The 22,523-nt window shown below is 57.4% G+C and overlaps 1 protein-coding gene across 1 annotated transcript; it reads right to left on the reverse strand.

Moving 5' to 3' along the window:
- Window positions 1-249: 249 nt before the first annotated feature.
- Window positions 250-10,921, reverse strand: GCK (glucokinase). The gene is made up of 10 exons (XM_062178435.1): window positions 10,773-10,921; window positions 6,824-6,986; window positions 6,208-6,362; window positions 5,394-5,513; window positions 4,355-4,450; window positions 4,179-4,278; window positions 2,474-2,657; window positions 1,556-1,711; window positions 1,134-1,367; window positions 250-1,022 (listed from the first exon to the last, which is right to left on the reverse strand). The coding sequence occupies exons 1-10, from the start codon at window positions 10,794-10,796 to the stop codon at window positions 878-880; spliced, it is 1,377 nt and encodes a 458-aa protein (XP_062034419.1). The 5' UTR covers window positions 10,797-10,921; the 3' UTR covers window positions 250-877.
- Window positions 10,922-22,523: the final 11,602 nt, after the last annotated feature.

Raw genomic sequence — 22,523 nt, forward strand, 5'->3', positions numbered from 1 at the left:
GCTCCCCCTCCTGCCCGCAGGGCCGCCGGCACCTCTGAGCCCACGTGGGGCCAGTCACTGTCCTATCTGGCTGGCCTGCTGCTCTTCACGCCTCAGAAGGACACACAGGGCCGGCTGGCACGTCCGAGGGTGCGCAGTGTCTCTTCACACACTGTCCCCAGGTCCTTGTGCACAAAGATCTGTGGCCAGACCATGGTCACATCTTTTACGTTTTTAATTAAAAACCCCACAGTCCCAGGGTGGGCATGGAGAGGGTGGGTGGCTCTGGAGAGGGGCCTGGGTGGCCCTGGGGTGTGGGAATGCTGCCGGGGTTCCTCCTGGGCTGGCTTGTGGAGGCTGACGGTGCCACTGCCTGCGGGTCCAGTCCAGAACTCCGGGTACTCGGGCACTGGGGGTGGGGCGGCCCCCTGTGTGACTCCCCCAGCATCTGAAGCCACAGGCAGGAATTCAGCCAGTCCTGGGGTCACCCTGCTGGCTGGTCTGCTCCCACCCAGCAGCTAGATCCGCCTCACACTCGGTGAGTTCCCAGGGGAGCCCAACCAGGCCCAGCGTGGGAGGTGGGCCGTGTGGAAATGAGTGCCCAGCGCCCTTGGGGTGCTGGGTTCCCCCAGGAAAGGCCTGCGGCGTTTGGAGTGTCTGTCCCTGTCCTGCCCAGCTCCCACCCCGCCAGTGCCCTGGGGCTGTCCCTCCAACCGACTCTGCCAACAGACTTGTGCTCCAATCCCCAGGGCTCTTCCCCAATTCCAGGGGTACAGTGGGTGAGGAGGCATCTGGGGTCCTCTCGAGCCCGGGCCCCCTGGCCGGCCGAGCTGGGAGCCCCTGTGGGGAGCGCCATCCCCGTGGAGCGGGGTCCGCCCTGCGCGCGCCGCCGCCGCTCTCACTGGCCCAGCATGCAGGCCTTCTTGCAGGCCACGGCCGAGACCAGCGCGGCACCCCGGCCGCTGCCTTCCTCCGACTCGATGAAGGTGATCTCGCAGCTGGGCGTCAGCCTGCGCACGCTGGCGTGGAACCGCTCCTTGAAGCTGCGCGGGGGTGGGGGCGGGGGTAAGCAGGGCTTGGAGGCGCCTAGCGCACTCCAGGCCAGCCCCCGGCCAGCCCCCAGGCCCGGGGGGCTTTGGCGGCGGGGGGCTCACCTGGGGTGCAGCTTGTACACCGAGCCATCCACGCCCACCGTGATGCGCATCACGTCCACGCCGCGGCTCTCGCGCATGCGGTTGATGACGCCCGCCAGCCCGGCCGAGCACATGTGCGCGGCGCGCGTGGACACGCTCTCGCAGGCGCGCCGCACGATGTCGCAGTCGGCGGCCGAGGGCCGCAGCCCCAGCGTGCTCAGGATGTTGTGGGTCTGCTTGCGGTCCCCGGAGTCGCTGCGGGGGCGGGAGGGCCACTGAGGGTCGCTCGGCGCCCGGCCAGCCCAGCACTGTGTTTGGGGCTTGGTTCTGCTGGAGACCAGCAGGCTCCTGCCCAGGACAGGTCCCTCTGAGACCGGGTCTCTGCCCTGCCGGCCTGGGGCGCCGGAGGCCGCCGGGTCCGAGCCCCACCCGCCTGCACGCACCTCTCCACCTGTGACACAAAGCGCGTCTCGAAGGCGCCGCGCGTGCGCAGCTGCTCCGAGGCCTCGCCGTGGAACAGCAGGTTCTCGTCCACCAGCTTCAGCAGCAGGAGCCGCACCAGCTCGCCCATGTACTTGCCGCCGATGAGCTTTTCGTACCTGGACACCGGGCCCCCGGTCACACATCCCCGTATCGGAGGCCCCCACTGCCCTGCACCCACGGGTCACCAGGAGGCCGCGTGGCAGCGCCGGGAGCCTCCAGGGTTCTGTCCCGCTCGTTTCAACCCTGGGTTTAGGAGCTTGGGGCACTGGGGACCTCCGTGGTCAGTCAGGCCAGGGGCTCCCTGGCCCCTCTGAGGCCTCCTGTGCGGGCCATGACTTCCGACCTCCCACAGCCTCCCAGGCTGCCGTGGAAACCACGGGCCAGGCGGTGAGCGCCTTGCTGGAGGTGCTGGCGTGGTCGCCGTGAGCTCTGAGCCCCTGTGTCTCGCGGCAGTGCTGCTGAGCTAACAGAGGCTCATCAGCGGTGCAGGAAGCAGCGGCCTCTGGGCAGGCCTGGCAGGAGCAGGCGGCTGACGCGAGGCGGCTGTGGCTCAGGACCACTCCCAGCCCCGGCTTCCCAGCCTGTGTCCTGCAGCCTACAGCATCCACAGACCACTGCTGTCCAGCCTGTACCGTGCCTGGGTGACCCTTTGGGAGGGAGAAGCCAGCCCATCTGACCACAGCTGTGGGCTAACTCCACATCTGCCTGTTCTGGGGCCGCAGGGGCCAGGGTGGGGACCCAGTGCAAGGCAGGGAGGCTTCCGCCCTCTGCTCTCCCCAGAGCTGTTTGAGAACGAGCCCGTTAACTGCGAGGCCGGGCGCCCATCTGCCGCGCCCCGGCGCGAGCAGCCCAGAGCCGGGCGGGGGGCGCGTCCTTACAGCTGCTGACCGGGGTTCGCGGAGCTCTCGTCCACCACGCGGTCGTACTCCAGCAGGAACTCGTCCAGCTCGCCCGAGTCCCCGAAGGCGCCCCACTCGGTGTTGACGCACATGCGGCCCTCGTCGCCCTCTACCAGCTCCACGTTCTGCATCTCCTCCATGTAGCAGGCGTTGCAGCCGGTGCCTGGAGGCGGCAGGGGTCAGCCCCCGCTGGGGAGAGGCGCCTCCTGAGGAGCCCCCAGTAGCGCTGGTTCCCCCCACACACCGCAGGAGGCTCCCCTGGTCACCCCCACCTGCGGCCTCCCACGCCTGGGTGAAGGGTCTTCCCGCACTGCCTGGTGCAGCAGAGCAGCTGGGCTGGGCTGGCTGCGTGACCCTGGCTGGAGGGGCCGGTCTTGGGGCTGTCCTCTCCCCTCAGGGCAACAGTGACACTGTCTCTGCTCCTTGCTGGCTGGTTGGGAGGCCAGAAGGAAACTGACAAGTGTGTCTCCAGCGAGCGATGGCTGTGTGGCGTTAGGTTTTGTCTGTGTACCACCTGTGTTTTCTGGTACTTTCCATGCCCCTGTTTGAGTGTCTGTCCTGGACAGTGTTTGGGGGATGCCCCAAAACGAACAAGGTCCCAGGTGGGCCTTGGAGCAGCTCTTGCTGCAGAATTTGTCCCGTGTGGGCCCTGAGCCAAGTCAAAGTGCGGAGTCCTGGTGCGTGAGTTAGGACGCACTTCAGCGGGGAAGCAGCGGCGACAGGCAGAGGGGAGGAGACTGCCCAGGCTGCACACTCAGTGGCTACAAGCCACCCAGTGATCCAGCCTTTGACGTGACTTCTCCCAGCTTCTGGATCTTGGTCATTGTTCCTGACACAGTTTTAAACACTGAGACACTGAGCACCACGTTTGTGGGCAGCTGTGAGCTGCTGGCCCGTGCTGCCTCTGCCCAGCAGACACCTGCGACCCCCCCCACCCCCCCCCCACCCCACCCCCCCACTGAGATTCCCTGGGCAGGTATCTGATGGCCTCAGGCAGCTGCGGAGGAGGGGCAGGGGGCTAGGGTGGGGGCTGGGGCTCCCCATCAGAACGGTGAGCGTGGAGGTAAGAGACAGGAAGCAAGGAGAGACCAGTGAGGCCAGGCTGGAGCTGGGACCCGGTGTGTGTGTTTTGAGTTTGCATGCCTGTGTCTCTGTGCTATTTCGGGGCATGTAATTACAGACAGAAGGGAGGCAGGAGCACAAACACAGGCCTTTCAGACTCCCCGGGGACACAGACCAGAACACTCACTTCCTGGGTGACCAGGGCCCAGAATTCAGAAAAACACCCAAGCCTATGTGCGTTGCACACAGCGGAGCCAATTGGACCGCCCCTCAGAGAACCTCTTAGAACCAGCCCCGGGACTTCTGAGAAAAACTTGAGAGGTTGGGAGGCTCCTGCGCTGGGAAGGGCCTGGGTGGGTTCTCAGGAGGACCTGGGGCAGTGGACGGGGCGGGGCGGGGCCCGGCCGGCAGAGCTGGGGCCGCGGGTGGGGGGCAGGGAGGGTGGGCAGGAGAGGGGGTCATGGGAAGGGTCGGAGAGGGGCTGGGGCAGGCCCACAGTAGAACCTTCCAGGAAGGGATGACGCCAGCATTGCTATCCTCTCCCGCTTGGACAGTCCTTCCGGTCTGATCTGTTTACAGGACGTGGTGTTTTGGCCCCAGCCAGAGGGGAGTCCTGCCTTACCCACAATCATGCCGACTTCGCACTGGCGGTCTTCGTAGTAGCAGGAGATCATGGTGGCCACCGTGTCGTTCACCATGGCCACCACGTCCATCTCAAAGTCCTGTGGAGAAGCACAGAGGCCGTGTCGGGGCCGGGGTCAGAGGCCAGCCTGGGCGGGGTGCGGGCTGGGAGCTCACCCCTCTGCGCTTGATGGCCTCTCGCAGGAGCCCCACGATGTTGTTTCCTTCTGCCCCCGAGGCCTTGAAGCCCTTGGTCCAGTTGAGGAGGATGCCCTGTGGGGAGAGGACGCTGGCCAGGGCCCTTCGGCCCTTCCCGGGCCTGTCTGGGCCACAGGGTCATGCACCCCTTTCCAGACGAGGACAGGAGTGGGGTGTGCACGAATATCTCGGATTTCTGCAGGGCTGGGTTCCAGTCGCCTTGAGAAGGTTTGCACTGCAAAGCCCAGAGATGGGGCAGGTCCCCCGTAGAGCAGCCCTGGCTCCCGCTGGGGCCCCTCTCCTGCCGCTGCCCCCAGACGCATCACCTGGCCTGGCCCCCTGCCTCTCTCCAGGGACTGGGGTGTGGCGGAGCCGTGGGGTGTTGCTGCCGCCAGCTGTGACCTGGCCCTGTTTCTGACCCAGAGGAGACATTTCATTTATCTGAAAGGCAGGCCGACAGAGCTCTCCCACCTGCAGGCCCAAGCCAGGAGCCAGGAACTCAATCGGGCTCTCCCGCATGGCGGCAGGGAGCCAACTACTTGAGCCATCACCACTGCCTCCCAGCATGCGAATGGCAGGAAGGGGGATCAGGAGCAGCGTGGAGACTCAGTACGGGGCGTGCTAAGACCCTGCCACGTGTGTGTTCATAGTTTACCCGTGTAGCTCTAACTGGCCGGCTGACTTGCAGGTTTGTGGCAGGGTGGGGGATACGTGGTTCTGACTCCACCGGGGCAGTGTGCCGTCCTGACGGTCCGTGGGCAGCTGGAGCCACTCAGCTGGTGCCCCTCCCCACCCTGGGCAGCCCTGCAGCTCCTTATCCCAGAGGGTGCTTCCTGGTGCCAGCAGGCGATCGGGTGATGGAGCACACGCTCAGGGGCGTGTGGGGCTCAGGCACCAGGGAGTCGGCTGGCGAGCTGCCTGTTCTCCAAAGCCTCACTCTGCCTCCTGGACTCGGGCTCTCCCTGCAGGGGGTGGGGCCTCCCAAGTCAGCAGAGGGAGAGTGCCTGCGGCCCCCCACCTTGTCGATGTCTTCGTGCCGCACAGGAAAGGAGAAGGTGAAACCCAGCGGCAGCTTCTTGTGCTTCAGCTGGTGCTTGTCCAGGAAGTCGGAGATGCACTCGGAGATGTAGTCGAAGAGCTGGAGGACGAGCCCTGGGCTGGCGGCAGGCTGCTGTGCGCCCAGCCACCCTCCTGCCCTCCCCTGGTTAGCCGCTGCTGTGGGGCTCAGGTCCCAAGCCTCCCCAGAACCCTGCTGATGCACACACACACACACACCCAGCCAGGCCCAGTGAGCTCCAGCTCGGGCCTGGGCTATTGTCCTGCGAGACTCCGATGGAGGCACACCCCACGCCCCTAACTGACTTCTGCCACCGCTGGTACTTCCAGTGTCCTGGCTGTCCTGCCTCTGCTGAAGGCCACTGCGGCCTCCTTGCCCCAGCTTGGTCCTGTCCACACGGAGCACTGTTCAGAGCTGTCTGTGGACCAGGCTCCCTGCTGAGCACCAGGGCCCAGGGAGGTGTCCCCATCATCCCCTCCCTTCTTGAATCACGCCCGATACCAGCAGACAGCAAGCTACAGGTGCAGGGGGAGCAGCCTCCTGCCTCGGAACCCTGTGCCCTAGAACCCGACAGCCTCTGCCGGGCTGGGGCTGGGGGCTCTGGCTTTGCTGCCTCCCCCAGGGCTCATTCTGCTCCAGGGGCCTTGCTTCCTGGCAGGCCTCGGGTGGTGATAGGTGGGCCCTGCTGTTGGGACCAGCCGAGCCTGCCTGGGCTCCTGAGAGTCCACTGACCCCCTGGCCCCGCCCCCCGGCCCAGCCTGCCCCGGCCGCTCACCATCTCAGCGGTGCCGGTCATGGCGTCCTCAGGGATGGAGTACATCTGGTGCTTGGTCTTCACGCTCCACTGCCCCTCCTCGCCCTCCCCCACCTTCACCAGCATCACCCGGAAGTTGGTGCCACCCAGGTCCAGGGAGAGGAAGTCCCCGACTTCTGCAGATGTGAGGGACAGCCTCAGCTCACCACGCTGCCTGGGGGTGGCAGGGGAGCTGGAGCGGGGCTGCCGGCCGCTCAGGCCAGTTGTGGGAGGGGCCGAAGGTGACCTGAGGAACCCGTGGGAAACCCCTGCCCTGGCGCAGCGGAGGAAGCAGAACAACAGGCAGACCCACGGCTGGGCAGGGCTCTCCCAAGTGACCATGTGGGAAAGGCCCTGGTTACGAGATGAAGAAAGCCAGTTTCCCTGGGGACTGGTGGCTCCAAGGTGGACCGGGGCAGGGTCCACCAGGACTGGACCAGCGGAGCCAGGCTGAGCACTCCTGCTTCCCAGGAGACTCTGCCCCAGGCTCACTGGGAACAGCAGGGCCTTGGGAAGGCCTGGGTGCTGCTGTGGGCTGGGCATGACTGACGGCTGCTGGGGGCAGGGAGCCGGTGCCCCGCGGGCCTGCCCTGCATACCCGAGCCTTCCGGGGTGGAGCGCACGTAGGTGGGCAGCATCTTCACACTGGCCTCCTCGTGGGTCTCCAGCCGCAGGCCTCGGTCCATCTCCTTCTGCATGCGCCGCATCACCTTCTTCAGGTCCTCCTCGTGCAGCTGGAATTCCGCCAGGATCTGCTCCACCTGCGGGGTCGGGGAGGGGGCTGTCGCCAGGTGCATCCCGCACACCCGGGGTCTCCCTGTCCTCTGACCCCGGGTCTGAGCAGAGCTAAGTTAGACAAGTTCCGTGCAGGCCCTCAGCATTGCAGCCAGAGCGTGCTGGGGTGCGTGTGTGGCAGGGGCGGGGCTTTGGTCCCGAGGATGTCTCTGTGGCGCTGTCTCCTCGTCCCTCAGACTGGGGCGAGGGGAGGTGGAGGCAGGGCTGGGCGGCAGGCAGTGGCATCACTGTGTAGCCTGCTCCTAGGACCCGTGGCAGGAAATCCTCCGGCCAGCCTGTGTCAGAGGGTACTCCAGGGCTCTTAGGAGTGACCTTGACGCCTCCGGGGTGTCTGGCTCCCAAAGCAAGGCCCTCCAGAGCAGAGGCTGTGGGCCACACAGGAGGCAGGTCTGCATGTGTGGGGGTCCACACACGCAGCTGGGTACCACCCCCACTCCTGTGCGCGTGGATGGCCTGCAGTGTGGCCACCCCGCCCCCCGTGGCGTGACGACAGGCAGGGTGCAGCCTCGGCCCAGCCCACACATCCCCAGTGAACTGGACCCTGAGGTGGACAGCCACACACCTGCGGCCTCACACTCAGCTGTGGAGAACAGGTCACAGTCACACACTGGTTCTCCTGGGCAGCAGCACGGATCACCCTAAAGCTTTAATTTTGAACCAAAAGGAGAAAGAAAGGCACTGGGTAAACGCTGTGGGTCTAAGCTCTACAATAGCTCCCGTTCTGGGCCAGTTAGCTTCGTGACTAACATGCCCAGGTCTGTATCCGAGTGCCTGGACTGGAGGCCCAGCTCTGGCTCCTGACCCCAGTTTCCTGCCAGTGCAGATTCTGGGAGGCAGAGGGACTGAATTCCTGCAACCCCCAGGGGAGATCTGGATCGAGCTCCTGGTTCCGGGCTTTGGTCCAGCTCAGCCCTGGTTGTTGAAGGCATTTTGGAAGTGGAGCAGTGAGGGGATGGACAGTGGAGGGGAGCCCTCTCTGTCTCTCTCCGCCTCTCCAACAAATAAAAATTTATTTTATTATTATTTTTTACAAAAGCTCACACTCTGCTACACACACTCTGAATTCCCGCCAAGAGGCACCACCGCCACTTGCCCTCTCTTCCTTGGTTTTCAGAACCCAGATTTTGCTGGGGGCGGGGGGCAAGTCGCACATTAAGCCTTGATTGGGCTAAGCCAAGCCCTGCAGTGCAGTGATGGGTTTAGAGGTGAGCGTGCGACCGGTTCCAGTCACTGACAGGTGTAGCGAAGCCTGACTTTCACAGGGGAAAGGAAAGCGCCAGTGCCCCTGAGTGTGTGAGGGCTGTGTGAGGGCAGCTTTCTGTTCTACGTATGGATGTGATGATCGTAAGGATTTGTCAGCCGGCTTCCCACCATGAGCAGACAGGCTGGGGTGGGGTGGGGAGCTGTTCACTTCCAATAGCAGAAGAGAGACGGACGCCAGACCCCCACCTCCACATGACGGCCACGGAGCAAATACCACCCACCCACACCATGGGTAGTGACTTCTGTTTCCTGCAGCCCAAAGCATTCTGAACAGACACCGATCCTTGGTCAAGAACCACTTTTCTTGGGGCTGGCACTGTGGCATAGCAGGCAAAGCTACCGCCTGCAGTGCCGGCATCCCATATGGGCACCGGTTCGAGTCCCAGCTGTTCCACTTCTGATCCAGCTCTCTGCTATGAAAGCAGTAGAAAGATGGCCCAAGTCCTTGGGCCCCTGCACCCGCATGGGAGACCTGGAAGAAGCTCCTGGCTCCTGGCTTCGGACTGGTGCAGCTCCAGCTGTTGCAGCCATTTGGGGAGTGAACAGTGGATGGAAGACCTTCCTCTCTGCCTCTCCTTCTCTCTCTGTGTAACTCTTTCAAATAAATAAATAAATCTTAGAAAAAAAAAAGAACCGCTTTTCCTAATGATGCCCTTCACATCACATGTAAACCCAGAAAGGAATGGGGCTGGCATGCTGTGATGAAAGACAGAAACTAACAGCCAGGGTGGCTGAGCACTGGCCGTTCTCAGCCCAGGCGAAGGGTGGGAGTGTGGCCAGTGCCGACCCTGTGGGACGCACCCCCGCAGGTGTCCCAGCGCCCTCTGGAACGGCCCAGGCCATCAAAGGTCCCCAGCTGCAGCCCGTGCCTCCTCTGTCCTTCCCACCCCTGCCCATGCAGTCTGTGCTGAGAGCTGGCGAGCGAGATGACTCACGCCCGCTGCACCCCTCACACGCCCGGTGTGGGCTGGAGCTTTCCCCACGGCAGGGGCAGGGAGGAAGGGAGGATACGTGCACGGGTGCACACAACTGACACGCTGTAGCTGGGGGCCAGGCTCTTCTCCCGGGACGCACTGGTTCAGAGATCTGACCGTGGGCTTTGAATACAGTAATGCTGACCCTGTTAGCTTTCCCCAGCAGCCTGAGAAATTCGGGTTCTGCGAACCCCAGGGAGCTGCTAGTCACCCAAGTGGGTCCTTGGGAGAACACAGCACCCACAGCCTGGCCTTCCCAGCCCTGGGACACCCAGACTTTTCCTGTTGGCCTTGCCCAAGGTCATATAATCAAGACCCAGGGCACAACCAAGGCTGCCCGAGGCCCTGAACTCCCCTACTGCCGGCAGATGCTGACTGCACGTGTGTGGGGCCCAGGAGACCAGCAGCAGGCCCCACTCCCAGGAGACCGGCAGCAGGCCCACTCCCAGGAGACCAGCAGCAGGCCCCACTCCCAGGAGACCAGCAGCAGGCCCCACTCCCAGAAGCGGCGGGAAGAATGGAGTCACACCCTGGGCAGCTGGGTGATGAGGAAGTGAGCCTGGAGGAAGGCAGGCAGGGGCAAAGGCCGCGCTCTGGGGCCAGGTAGTCCCATGTGTTAGAGGGGGTGGAAGGCTGGGGCAGCTTTGGCGGCACAGTGGGGGCAGTCAGGATGCAGTGAAGCACAGCGAGTCTGAACTCGCGCTGGAGGGAGCACAGCGAGTTGGCTTGCGACAGACTGAGGCTTGGACTGGGGGTGGAAGTGTTTGAGAAGAGCCCTGGGGCTGGAAGGTGGACTTGCTCCAGGCCATGCCATGTCTGCCCACCCTGGCTCGGTGGCTGCTGGCTGCAGGAGGCCAGGGTGCAGGGAGCACAGTTGAAAGCTGCCAGTAGGGAGAAAACCTTGGGACCACAGGCCAGGGTGGGGTCACTGCTGTGTCCAGGTTGGGGGGAGCAGAGCTGGGAAGGCAGGGCTGCCATGGCAGGACTCATGTCTGCCTCACACTGTGAGCAGGGCTTGGAGACCCCTCCCCAGAGCACAGTGAACAGGCAGGACGCTGAGGGCCACGTTCCACAGAGGAGGCCAACATTGGCCCTACACTGGGACAGGCGGCCCAGGAGGCCCACGGATGCACCACAGGCCCTAAAGGACATGGCCAAGGGCCACATGTCCAGCTACAGTGCTGGCCTTGGTGGCTGTGGACAGTAGGAGTGACCCTGGGCTGCCCACTGTCTCCTGAGAGCAAGATGGCACAGGATCTTCACGCTGCCTGACCGTGGAGCCAGGCCAGGCAGTTTGGACCCCAGGACTGCCCTAGCAGCTGCACCGTGGGTGGCCACAGCTAGCAAGGGATGGTGGGGAGAGTGGCCAGCTGGTAGGGTACCGCTACCTTTGCCAGGACTCCCATTGGCGCAGGGGTTCAGTGCCTGCTCACCATCCCCAGACCCCAATCTAGAATCTGCAAAACCCATGTGTCGCCCACTCCAGGGTCCCTTGGGCTGTGGGGGGATCCTTACCAGAGTCGTGGCTTCCATGGTCATACCCCAGGGTGCAGGAGAAGGAGGCTTTGGGGGAAATGGAGACACTCGCGCCTGCTGAGGCCGGAGCACGGTGGTAGCCCTGTAGCCTGTGGCTGCCTGTACAAGCAAGGTCTGGCCCAGAGTCACCTAGGGCGGGCAGCCTGGGGCTTCTGCACTGAGGGCCAGCAGGTGGCTGCTGAAATAGTCTGTCCGCTGCCACAGGGCCAGGGGCAGGACCGGAAGGGCAGAGAGGCCGCTCAGGGTCAAAGTGGACAGGACCATGGGGCAGGTCCGGGGCAGGCGGCTGTGCCCTCTGAGCACAGGTCAGGATCGCAGCCCATGGGCAGGAGGGACTGTAGGCAGCCCAGCCGCCCTCCACCCCTCGTGAGGGTAGGGCATCTCCAGGCTGCCCTGAGGGCTGGGATGCTCAGAGAGAGGCTCGCAGACAGGGGTCCTGAGGGACCCAGCCGGTGCCGGTGCCAGTGCCTGGTGGCCCTGCACCTGCACAGAGCTCCACTGTGCCTTTCCTACAACCAGAGACCTGCATGGTGCGTGGGTGATGAGGGTGGGCCAGTGGCTGGGAACCAGGTCCAAGGCCTTTGCAGGAAGGACCCGGCCCTGAGCGTGGTGGGGCTGGAAAAGAGGAACACAGGACCCAGGGGCTCCTGATGCTCAGGGCAGCCAGTAGGGACCCAAGGGCAGCAGGGCCTTCAGCCCACCAGCACCTGGCCAGCCACTGGCTCCGAGTACTGCAGGAGCTGCAGGCAGGGGCAAGTCCCCGGGGACACCAAGATGCCCCCGCTAAGTAGCAACACACATTGCAGCTGACACTCTGCCCTCATTCAGTGTGGCCCTGCCTCCAAATGCCTCAATCCAAAGGCCAAACAGGAAGGCAGGCAGGCCTGAGGTTTTGTGACTGGGGCTCCATTTGGGTGCACATATCCTGGGGGCAGGCAGCATCTTCCCAGGCCCCAGCCTGGGCTCGCTCAGGAGTGACCCTGACACGGCCTGCACCAGCTGGTCCTTGCCAAGCTCTGCTAAAAATAGCCCGAGCTGAAGGCGGTTCAGGGTCCACAGGGCCCTTGTCAGCACGCCAGGCTCTCCCGCCAATGGCGAGGTGCTCACCCCCAAGGAAGCCCTTGACACGATTGATCCCTTTCCCAAAATAGAGCAGAGACAGCCTCACCAGATCCCGTGTGACAGGCCACTGATCCCGACCCCTGGCTCCCAGCCTCTGTTTGCTCATGGGGGGGGGGCTTATGCCGGGGCTGGCGTTGGGGCCGCTTTCAGGACCAGCCAGGCCAAGCATGCACCAAGCCGGCCTGGTGCACAGCACAGATCAGGAGGACCTATACCCTGCAGCCCGGTTCACGGGGAGATGGGCGCACGGGCGCGGACGGAGCAGGCGTGGCTGGGCTGCTCTTCCTCTCTGCAGGTACCCAGGTGGCCTTGCCTGGGGGCCATCTCCTCCCATTCCCCACCCCCCTGGTCCTGTCTCTGCGCTTCCTCTGCAGGTGGGGGAGCGACACTGGGGGCCAACACTGCACTGCAAGCCAAGGTCCCTGGCCTGAAGTGCTTTGGGGTGGACAAGCCTGTCCTAAACTTGTCCAGACAGGAGTGGCCAGGAGGGAAGGGCCTCGGGGTTGAGCGCTCAGGAGTGGTGCCCTGGACATGCCTCAGTCTCCGGTGTCTCCAGGGCTGTCCGAGGGCGATGGGGAAATGGGGCCGAGCAGTGCACCCAGGGCTGGGTGTCTCTGGAGACAGCGAGCTCCCCGTTGAAGGGGAGGCAGAGGACCAGAGAAAGAAGGGGCTGGCTTGTGTCCACTGTTGCTCCCGGGGCCGATCGACAGGCGAGACTTGGTTTTCTCTCGTTTTTGTTAAGGGAATCACATGACAAAGTCAGTGATGGGTACTTATTCACTCCAGTATCAAAGACAGGGCACAGCCCACACATCTGACTCCAGGGAGCGGCTAAAGCAGTGATGCTGTCTTTACACACACTTGGCAGCGATGCTGAGACAGACCTGGGTCACCAACAGGATGCTGGTCACAGACGCCACGATGGCTTCCACTCTGCTCTCACTCTGGTAGCTTCCCCCGGGGCACACCAGCTGCGGGGTGCTGGGGACACGAGGAGCCAGTGGGAAGGTCCCTTGGGAGGAAGAGGAGCCTCCAGCCACTGTGCAGCTCCCACTGGCCAGGCATGTGGGTGACCACCCCACCTCCTGCACACCCGCCTCAGCAGAGACCCCAAGCCAGACCACCTGCTGCCCTGCGTCAGGAAACCCACAGAGGCGCGTGAGAGAGAGAAGGCTTGTTGCTGGGAGCTGCTGGGTTCCAAGGCGGTTGGGTCCACAGCTGTGGACAACAAACACAGGGGAACCCAGTCAGAAAACACAGCCGGGTGCCTGTGGCCCAAGATCAGTGCCCGTGACCCAGACCCTGCACCTCAGGGGTCAGCACAGCACCGGTGACAGTGATCACCTTGCTGGTGGAAACACGAGTGACTTTAGCTTACTTCCCTCTCTGCTTTTCTGCTAATATATATATAAATATATATTATATATTAATATACATATTATATTAATATATATTATATTATTATATTATATAATTATACATAATATATTATATTATATAATTATATTATATATTATATAATATATAATATAGTGTTATAAAATATATAATAAAATATTATAGAATGATATCTATATTTCTGCTAATATATATAATATATTATATTAATATATATTATATTATATTATTATATAAAATTATATTATATTGTATAATTATATAATATAGTATAATTATATAATTATATATTATATTATTATATATTATAAAATATATAATAAAATATATTTATATATTTCTGCTAATATATGTATATATAAAATATTTATTTATTGACTTGAAAGGCAAAGCTACAGAGAGGCAGAGGCAGAGCAAGAGAGGGGTCTTCCATTCGTTGTTCACTCTCCAAATGGCCACAACGGCCAGAGCTGGGCCAATCCGAAGCTAGGAGCTGGGAGCTTCCCACATGGGTGCAGGGCCCAAGGACTTGGACCATCTTCTACTGCTTTCCCAGGCCATAGCAGAGAGCTGGATGGGAAGTGGAGCAGCCAAAACTTGAACCAGTGCCCATATGGGATGCCGGCACTGCAGGCGGTGGCTTTACCCGCCAGGCCAGAGCATCGGCCCCTGGTTCCTACATTCTTGTGTAATGAGCTGTAACCAAGTCATCTCTTAAAATTAGTGAGAAATCTAAAAAGCGAGAAAAAACTGGAAGTGTGGGTTCATCTGGTCTTCTGAGCTCTGAGGCCCAGACTCCCAAGGGTGGAGGTTCACAGCCTAACGAGCCGACTCCCCAGACCCCAGTGCAGCAGGGAGCCAGGACACCAGAGAGTGACTGGGTGCCCCCACCCCCACCCTGGCCTGGTCCTGACCAAGCACAGGTCTGCTGATGCAATGGGTCTGGAGGCCAGGCCCGTGTTGCAAGTGTTTGCTCACTGCAGAGTAGCTTCCAGACTGGCTGTACCCTGTGCTGGGGCAGGCCAGGGGCCTGGTGAGTACCAGTGTCATGTCAGGCAGTGGGAGGTGGCCTGTGGCCAAGCTGTCAGGGGCAGAGAGGCAGCAGAGCGTGCCAGGGGGGAGTGCCCAGGGGCTGCTGCTTGCTGGATGCCCTGCCGGCCCCTTCACTGGCGGCCACTGGCCTGGGAGCTGGGGGAAACCGAGGCCCACGGAGAGAAGGGAACTTGGGAAGATGCACCAGTCCAGGGGACTCGGCCGGGACTCAGCAGGTCCGGCTGCCTCCAGGACTGTTCTTCAGAGTTCTGCAGGCCAAGCACACGCTGGGAGCCTGGACGTGTCCTTTATGGCCGTGTGCCTGCTGGAGATGCCAGAGGCTTTGGCTCCAGCCTGCAGAGTTGGGACACGGTGCCCGCGGAGACCTGCTCCATCCCAGGACTGCCTCTGACAGCAGGTGGGGCTGGCGGCCTGGGGCAGCGTCAGGGCGAGGCCTCGAGACCAGCGCTGTGTGGGGGATAAGGGCAGCGCTTGGATGGGGGCAGGGAGGTCCTGTGCCCCGGCTGGACCACAGCACTGGCTGTGCACCAGGGCCCTGGCTCACTCCCAGGTAACGCAGGAGCGCGCGGTCCCTGTCTGCATCCAAAGGCCGGTCCTGCCTGCCTCCCACCGGCTCTAGGACCAGGGCCGTGGGCAACGCTTTACCGTTCCTTGGTTCATTCATCGGTGAAAGGGGACCACAGTCTGTCTGCCTCAGAGGGCGACTGAGGGCAGAGAAGGCTCCTGGTGCATCCAGGAGCTCGCGGCTGTGCTGCCAAAGGCGGTTCTACTGCCTGGGCCAGAGCTAGGACCCAGCCGCCCCACGGTCCTGGTCTGCGGCAGTTCAGTGCCCAGATCCCAGCCCAGTGCCTACTGCTTATCTCAGTGTTCTCAGGAGAAAGACCGGGGTGCAGCCTCGTTGATGCCAGTCCCACACGACACCAATGGAGCTTTTTGTCTGCAATGACGAGGGAACGACGTCATGGAAAATGGTGGAGGAGGAAGCTCCGAGGGCTAGTCCCTCTGTATCCAACTAACCATTAAGTGAGGGGAAAAACCATAAGAATCAACTGCTTCAGAACTCTGGAGCCTGGGGCCGGCGTTGTGGCATAGTGGGTAAAGCCACTGCCTGCAACGCCGACATCCCATATGGGTTGCCGTTCATGTCCTGGATGCTCTACTTTCAATCCAGCTCCCTGATAATACACCTAGGAAAGCCCTTGTACCCACGTGGGAGACCCAGATGAAGCTCCTGGCTCCTGGCTTTGGCTTGGTCACTGTGGCCACCTCTCTCTGCCTCTCTCTGTAACTCTGCCTTTCAAATAAATCTTTTTGTTGTTGCTGTTAAAATAAAAACTCTAGGGCTGGCACCATGGCTCAATAGGCTAATCCTCTGCCTGCAGCACCAGCACACCAGGTTCTAGTCCCGCTTGGGGCGCTGGATTCTGTCCCGGTTGCTCCTCTTCCAGGCCAGCTCTCTGCTGTGGCCAGGGAGTGCAGTGGAGGATGGCCCAAGTGCTTGAGCCCTGCACCCCATGGGAGACCAGGAGAAGCACCTGGCTCCTGGCTTCAGATCGACGTGGTGTGCTGGCCACAGCGGCCATTGGGGGGTGAACCAATGGAAAAGGAACACCTTTCTCTCTGTCTCTCTCTCTCACTGTCCACTCTGCCTGTCAAATAAATAAATAAGAACTCTAGAACCTGCCTGGACACCTACAGCAAACACAGGCATGCCTGATGAAGGGACGTGTGGTGGGGAGAACCAGCTGCCGCCATTCCTCAGCCCTCTGTGGCCATGGGGCCAGCACCTGCGTTCCCAGAGGAGCCGCTCGGAGCAAGTGTGGGAAGACAGGACCTTGTTGTCTTGAAGCCTGGGCGGTGTGGCTTGGTTGGTCTAGCTGTTCCCTGGGGACCCGGGTAGAGCTTGCTGCTTTTTTTTTCCCCCTGGCTTCAGCAGCCTCCTTGGTAGCATCTGTCTGAAGATCTAAAGAAACGTGCATGCTTGGTTTGGGGGCCTGGGGGTCACTTTTTGATTCACACATTTAAGGAATTTTCTTAAGAGCCGCAGGCTGACTGCAGAGACGAACAGACTCTTGTGATGACACAAAGTTTAGGATGCACACAGCAGAGCCGTTCAGAGGTCTGTACAGGTGGACAGATGCAGCGAGCAGCGGAGCGAGGGGGAGAAGCGGACTTGCAGTTACCGCATCATCTATGCAAATGTCCAGGCTCAGTCAAACGCTGCAAGGCACAGCTCCCCCCGCCCCACGGAGAAAAATGTGACTCAATTACAGGAAGAAAGAATTTGGAAGAAACGATCCCCAAGGAAGCCCACCCATTGGAATTATTAGTCCAAGTCATTAAATTGGCTGTCTTAAATAGGTTTAATACGTTAAAGGAAACCATGGGCAAAGAATGAAAGCAGATCTGTAATGTAGGAGAGATAGGGAGTCGCCGTGAAGAGACAGAGGAATTTTAAAGGAACGAAATAAGAATTCTGGAGTTGAAGGTACAGCAACCGAAGTGGAAATGGCACTGGAGGTTTCAATGGCAAATCTGAGCAGGCAGAAGAAAGAACTTGAAGACGGAGTAATTGAAATTATTCTGTCTGCAGAGCGAGAGAGAGAGAGAGCAAGAGCGAGAGCGAGCGAGAGAGAGAGAAGACATGAAGCTGGAGGACCTTGGGACACCATTAACCACACCAACAGGAATTCAAAAAGGAGACGAGAGATGGAAAGAGGCAGAATATCTGAAGAACAGGGGCCAGCATCACGGTGCAGCAGGTTAAACCACGGCCTGTGACCCCAGCGGATGCTCCATACTGGAGGGGCTGGTGCGGGCTCCCGTTGCTCTGCTTCCAAGCCAGCTTCCTGCTAATACACCTGGAAATGCAGCGGAAGATGGCCTAAGTGCTTGGGCCCTTGTCACCCACGTGAGGGCCCGGGCTCCAGCCTTCGTTCTGACAGTCCCAGTCACTGTGGCCATTTGGGGGAATGAACCAGCGGATGGAAGATCCTGTCCTTCTCTGTAGCTCTGCCTTTCAAGTACATAAAATACATCTTAAAAATATATTTAAAGAAAGAATGGTGAAACAGTTTCCCAAACCTGATGAAAAACATGAATATACGTGCCTAAGGAGATCAATGAACCCCAAGCAGGATAGGAGATCTACACGGAGACATGTACTAGTCCAAATGTCAAAAGATAGAGACAAAGAGGAAATCTTGAAAAGCGGAGAAAAGCGCAGGCATCAAAGGTACTGAACGAGGCCAACGGCAGATTCCTCATCGGAAGCCACGGGATCCACAAGAAATGGGACGGCACACTTCCAGTGCTGACAGTGCGGTGGGCGTTTGACCCAGCAGTTAGGATCCCCATATCTCACATCAGAATGCTTGGGCTCAGTTCCTGACTTCAGTTCCTGATTACCGCTTCCTGGTGGCATGGGCCCTGGGAGGCAGGGGGCTGGCTCAGGTGGTGAGGTTCCTGCCACCCAGTGACACCCACATGGGAGCCTTGGATTGGGCTCTCAGATCCTGGCTTTGGCCTGGCCTAGCCCTTGCTATTGCAGACATTTGGGGAGTGAGCCAGTGGATAGGAACACACACACACACACACACACACTAGCTCTCTTCCCTCTTTCTCTTTCACTATACACACACATACATTCTCTATCTATGCCTCTCAAATAAATAAGTTCTTAAAAAAAAAGAATGTTCAATTAACAAACAAAGTGCTGAAAGAAAAGGAAATCTATCAACCAAGATTTCTATAGCCAACAAAAATACTCTTCAAAAAATAAAGGTAACATTAAGACATATTTCAGGTCAACAAAACCAAACAAAGAAGAATTCATGACCAAGGCCTGCCTTGCAAGAAATGCTAAAGGGAAACCTTACAGCTAAAATGAAGACACTAGATAATAACTTAAAGCCATATGCAGAAATAAAAGACATTGGCAAAGGTCACTAATAGGCAAATATAACAGTCAGTATTAGTGTACTTTTGATTCATAATTGTTCTTGTTCCTCCATATGACTTAAAAAGCAAATCCAAGTGGAAGATGGCCCAATGCCTGGGCCCTGGCACCCAAGTGGGAGACCTGGAAGAAGCTCCTGGCTTCAGATTGGCCCAGCTCCGCTGTTGTGGCCATCCAGTGGATGGAAGACCTCTCTGTCTCTCTCTCTCTGCCTGTAACTCTGCCTCTCAAATAAATAAATAAATCTATTAAAAAAGTAAATGCAAAAAAATCATTATGCATCTGTGTTAGTGGTTATACCATATTAAAAAAAAACAGAATGTGTGAAAATAGCAATACAAAGGAAGAGGGACAGAGATGTATAGGAGTGTTTATACGCTGTTGGAACTAACAGCATTTCTCAAACTGGATTCTTACAAGTTTAAGATGTTAAGTGTCACCCCTAAGGCAGCCATCAAGAAATTAAATAAAAATATACAGAAAAGAAGTAAAACAAGATGAAACAACACCAAAAGATAAAAAATAATTTTGAAAAAAGATTTATTTATTTGAAAGGTGGAGAGAGATTTTCCATCTTCCACCCACTGGTTCATTCCACAGTTGGTCACAAAAGCCAGGTGTCAGCCAGGCCAGCCAGAAACTCCATCCCCGTCTCCCACACGGGTGGCAGGGGTCCAAGTATTTTTTTGGCCTACCTTCTGCTGCCTTCCTAGGCACATTGGGAGGAAGCTGGATCAAAAGCAGCGTAAGGACCGGCACTTTGGGGCATAGCGGTTAAAGTCTCTGCCCATATGGGTGCCGGCAAGTCCCAGCTGCTCCACCTCTGATCCAGTTCCCTGCTAAAGTGCCTAGGAAATCCTTGGGCCCTGCCCCCTGTGGGAGACCTGGGAGAACCTCCTGGCCCCTGGTTTTGGAACAGCCAGGCTCTGGCTGTTGCAGCCATTTGGGGAATGAATCAGTGCATGGAAGATCTCTCTCTCTCTCTCTCTCTCTAACTCTGCCTTTCAAATAAATAAATAGATAATTTTTTTAAAAAGGTAAGTGGCAGAAATTTCCTTTTCATAATTACTCTAAATGTAAATAAATCTTAAAAAAAAAAGAGTACCCAGACTTGAACCAGCACATGACCCCTTTGTATGCTGTCTACAGAGCACTTTATGTATAAAGACACAAAGAGCTTAAAGGTAAAGGGATGGGAGAAGATATTCCACTAAAATGGTAACAGAGAGAGACACACAGAGAGAGCACTATATTATTGTAATGCAAAATAGATTTTAAATAAAGTCTCAGAATATAAAAAAAGGACATAGTGTTTACTAATTAAAGAGCCCCAAAATACATGAAACAAAAATTTAGATGATTGAAGGGAAGACCAGAGTGTTCTTCAACAATGGTTGGGGACTTCAATATATCACTTTCAATAATGGATTGAACAACCAAACAGAATGTCGACCAGGAGGGGACTGGACAGACATAGACCACTCAGTCCTAACCAGCACAAGCTACCCACCAGCGGAAGATCACGCATCCCTCTCAAGCACGCGTGGTCACACAATCCGTCCTAACACTCACAAAGCAGCTTCTTGGACCACATATGAACCTAGAAATAAGTAGCAGAAAGCTCACAGATGCATGGAAGCTAAACAAGACGCTCTTAAACAACCGCGGGCCAAAGAAGAAATCAAAAGGGAAATCAGAAAATATGAGTGAAAAGGAAAGCACAAGCTACCACACTGTGGGACGCAGTGACGACAGTGTCACAAGGAAACACAGCTGAAAATGTTGACATTCGAGATGAAGGGTCTCAAACCAATAACCTGTGTTCACAGCCTAAGGAACCAGCAGAGGGAGAGAAAACTAAACCCAAAGCCAGGAGAAAGATCAATAAAGATTAGATTGGATATAAATAACATATATATATAAATAAAATATAAATAAAGATTAGAGTGGAGATAAACAAAATGGAAAAACAATAGTGGAAAGTGAATGAAGACAGAAGCTGGTCTTTGAAAAGACGAACAAAATTAACGAACCTTTAACTGGCTCACTAGACGTGGAGCACCCCAATTATTAAAATCAGAAAGACTGGACGTTATTGCCAACCTCACAGAAATACAGAGGGTTAAAGAGAATACTATCAACAACTGTAAGTCAACGAATTGGCTAACTTGGATGAAATGGAAAAATACCTGGGAGATCTCTCTTGCTCTCTCTCTCTCTCTTGCTCTCTTGTGCTCTCTCTCTCACTCTCTCACTCTTTTGTGTGCTCGCTCTCTCTCTCTCACCCACTGTCTCTCCCTCCCCCTCTGTAACTTTGTCTTTCAAATAAATAAATCTTAAAAGAAGAACCGACATGCTATATTACATTACTCAAACAAAGGAGAGAAGTACAGGTCACATGGATCGATGCAGAAACCATCCAACACCTGTCAGGACCGAAGCACACTGGAAGGGAATTTCATCAACTCGATAAAGGGCATTCCTGAAACCCCACAGCTAACATCACACTCAATGGTAAAAGACGCATACGTGTTCCCCTAAGAGCAGGAACAAGACAAGACCACCCATGTTTGCTATTTCTAATCAACAGAGTACTGGAATCAGCGGAGAAAACACACAAGCTGTGCAAGCTGGAGAGGCTGTGGCCTGAGGTCTGAGTCCTCTCATAACTCCTATGCTGCATCCTGATCCCCACAGGGGGGCCCTTCGGGAGGGGACGCGGGGGCTCCAGCGAGCTGCCTTGCCCCTTCTGCCTTGTGAGGTCGCATGGAGACGGTGCCACGGGAAAGCAGAGAGCAGCACTCACCGCCCCCACTCGGCCAGTGCCTGCATCCCGGACTTCCTGGCCCCAGAACCAGAAATGGATGTCTGCTGTCTACAAATGACCCAGTGTACGGCCTTTTGTCTTAGCAGTCAGAACGGACTAAGGCAGAGAGCGAGAGGTAAAGCTCTCTTTAGTTCAGATGACACGAAATTCCATGCTCAAAAATCCACAACATCATTAGTTATTGCGGAAATGAAAATCAAAACCACAGTGAGATCCACTCCACACCCACTAGCATCGCTATATTAATTAAAAAGAATAGAAGAGGTTGGCATTGGGGTTGAGCCACCACCTGTGACACTGGCATCCCACACAAGTGCTCTCTAAAGTCTTGGCCGCTCCATTTCCAAACCAGCTCCCTGCTAATGTGTCTAGGAAAGCAGAGGAAGATGGTCCAGGTAGCTGGGCCCCTGCCACCCACGTGGGAGACCTCTATGGGGTTCCAGGCTCCTGGCTTTGGCCTGGCTCAGCCTGGGCCATTGCAGCCATGTGGTGAATGAACCAGCAGGTGGAAGAGCTCTCTCTCTCTCTGTCTGTCTCTCCTGCTCTGTCTATAACTCTGTCTTTTAATAAACAACATAAATCTATAAAAAAAAAAAAAAGAAGAAGAAACAAGTGTTGACAAAGAAGCAGAGAAAATGGAACCCTCACGCATGGCTGGTGGGAATGCGAAGTGAGTCAGCTGCCAGGGAAAAGTTTGGCAGTTCATCAAAACATTGGCTATAAAACTGCCCTGTAACCCAGCACTGCACTCTGAATATAGGCATAGTTTTTTTTTTTTTTTTTTTTTGACAGGCAGAGTGGATACTGAGAGAGAGAGACAGAGAGAAAGGTCTTCCTTTTTGCCATTGGTTCACCCTCCAGTGGCTGCTGCGGCCGGCACATTGTGCTGATCCGAAGCCAGGAGCCAGGTGCTTCTCCTGGTCTCCCATGCAGGTGCAGGGCCCAAGCACTTGGGCCATCCTCCACTGCCTTCCCGAGCCATAGCAGAGAGCTGGCCTGGAAGAGGGGCAACCAGGATAGAATCCGGCGCCCCAACCGGGACTAGAACCCGGTGTGCTGGCGCCGCAAGGCGGAGGATTAGCCTGTTAAGCCATGGCGCCAGCCTGGGCATAGGTTCTTAAAGAACTGAAAACAGGGACTCAAACAGATCCTTGTGTGCCCGTAATATCACAGGTTACAAGTCGGACAAACCTTGAAAACATAGACCAGCCTTACATATAAGGACAGACATTGTATGTACATTTATAGTAAAGATAAGAACAGGCAAACTCACAGAGACAGGAAGTAGAATTGTGCTTCCAGGGAGGATGGAGGGACTGTGCGCTGTGAGTTTCTAAACAGGGCAGTGAAATGGTTCTGGAAGCAGTATGAT

This window comes from Lepus europaeus, chromosome 20, assembly GCF_033115175.1.
Source record: "Lepus europaeus isolate LE1 chromosome 20, mLepTim1.pri, whole genome shotgun sequence".
In the NCBI taxonomy this organism is placed as follows: domain Eukaryota; kingdom Metazoa; phylum Chordata; class Mammalia; order Lagomorpha; family Leporidae; genus Lepus; species Lepus europaeus.

What these genes read in the sequence shown, in the direction of transcription:
- GCK (XM_062178435.1), bottom strand. Translation starts at nt 10,796, where the DNA reads ATGACCATGGAAGCCACGACTCTG. An exon ending in CTCCACCCCGGAAGGCTCGG is followed by an intron (nt 6,363 to 6,823) that starts GTATGCAGGGCA and finishes TCACATCTGCAG; the next exon opens with AAGTCGGGGACTTCCTCTCC. An exon ending in GGCACGAAGACATCGACAAG is followed by an intron (nt 4,451 to 5,393) that starts GTGGGGGGCCGC and finishes CTCTCCCCACAG; the next exon opens with GGCATCCTCCTCAACTGGAC.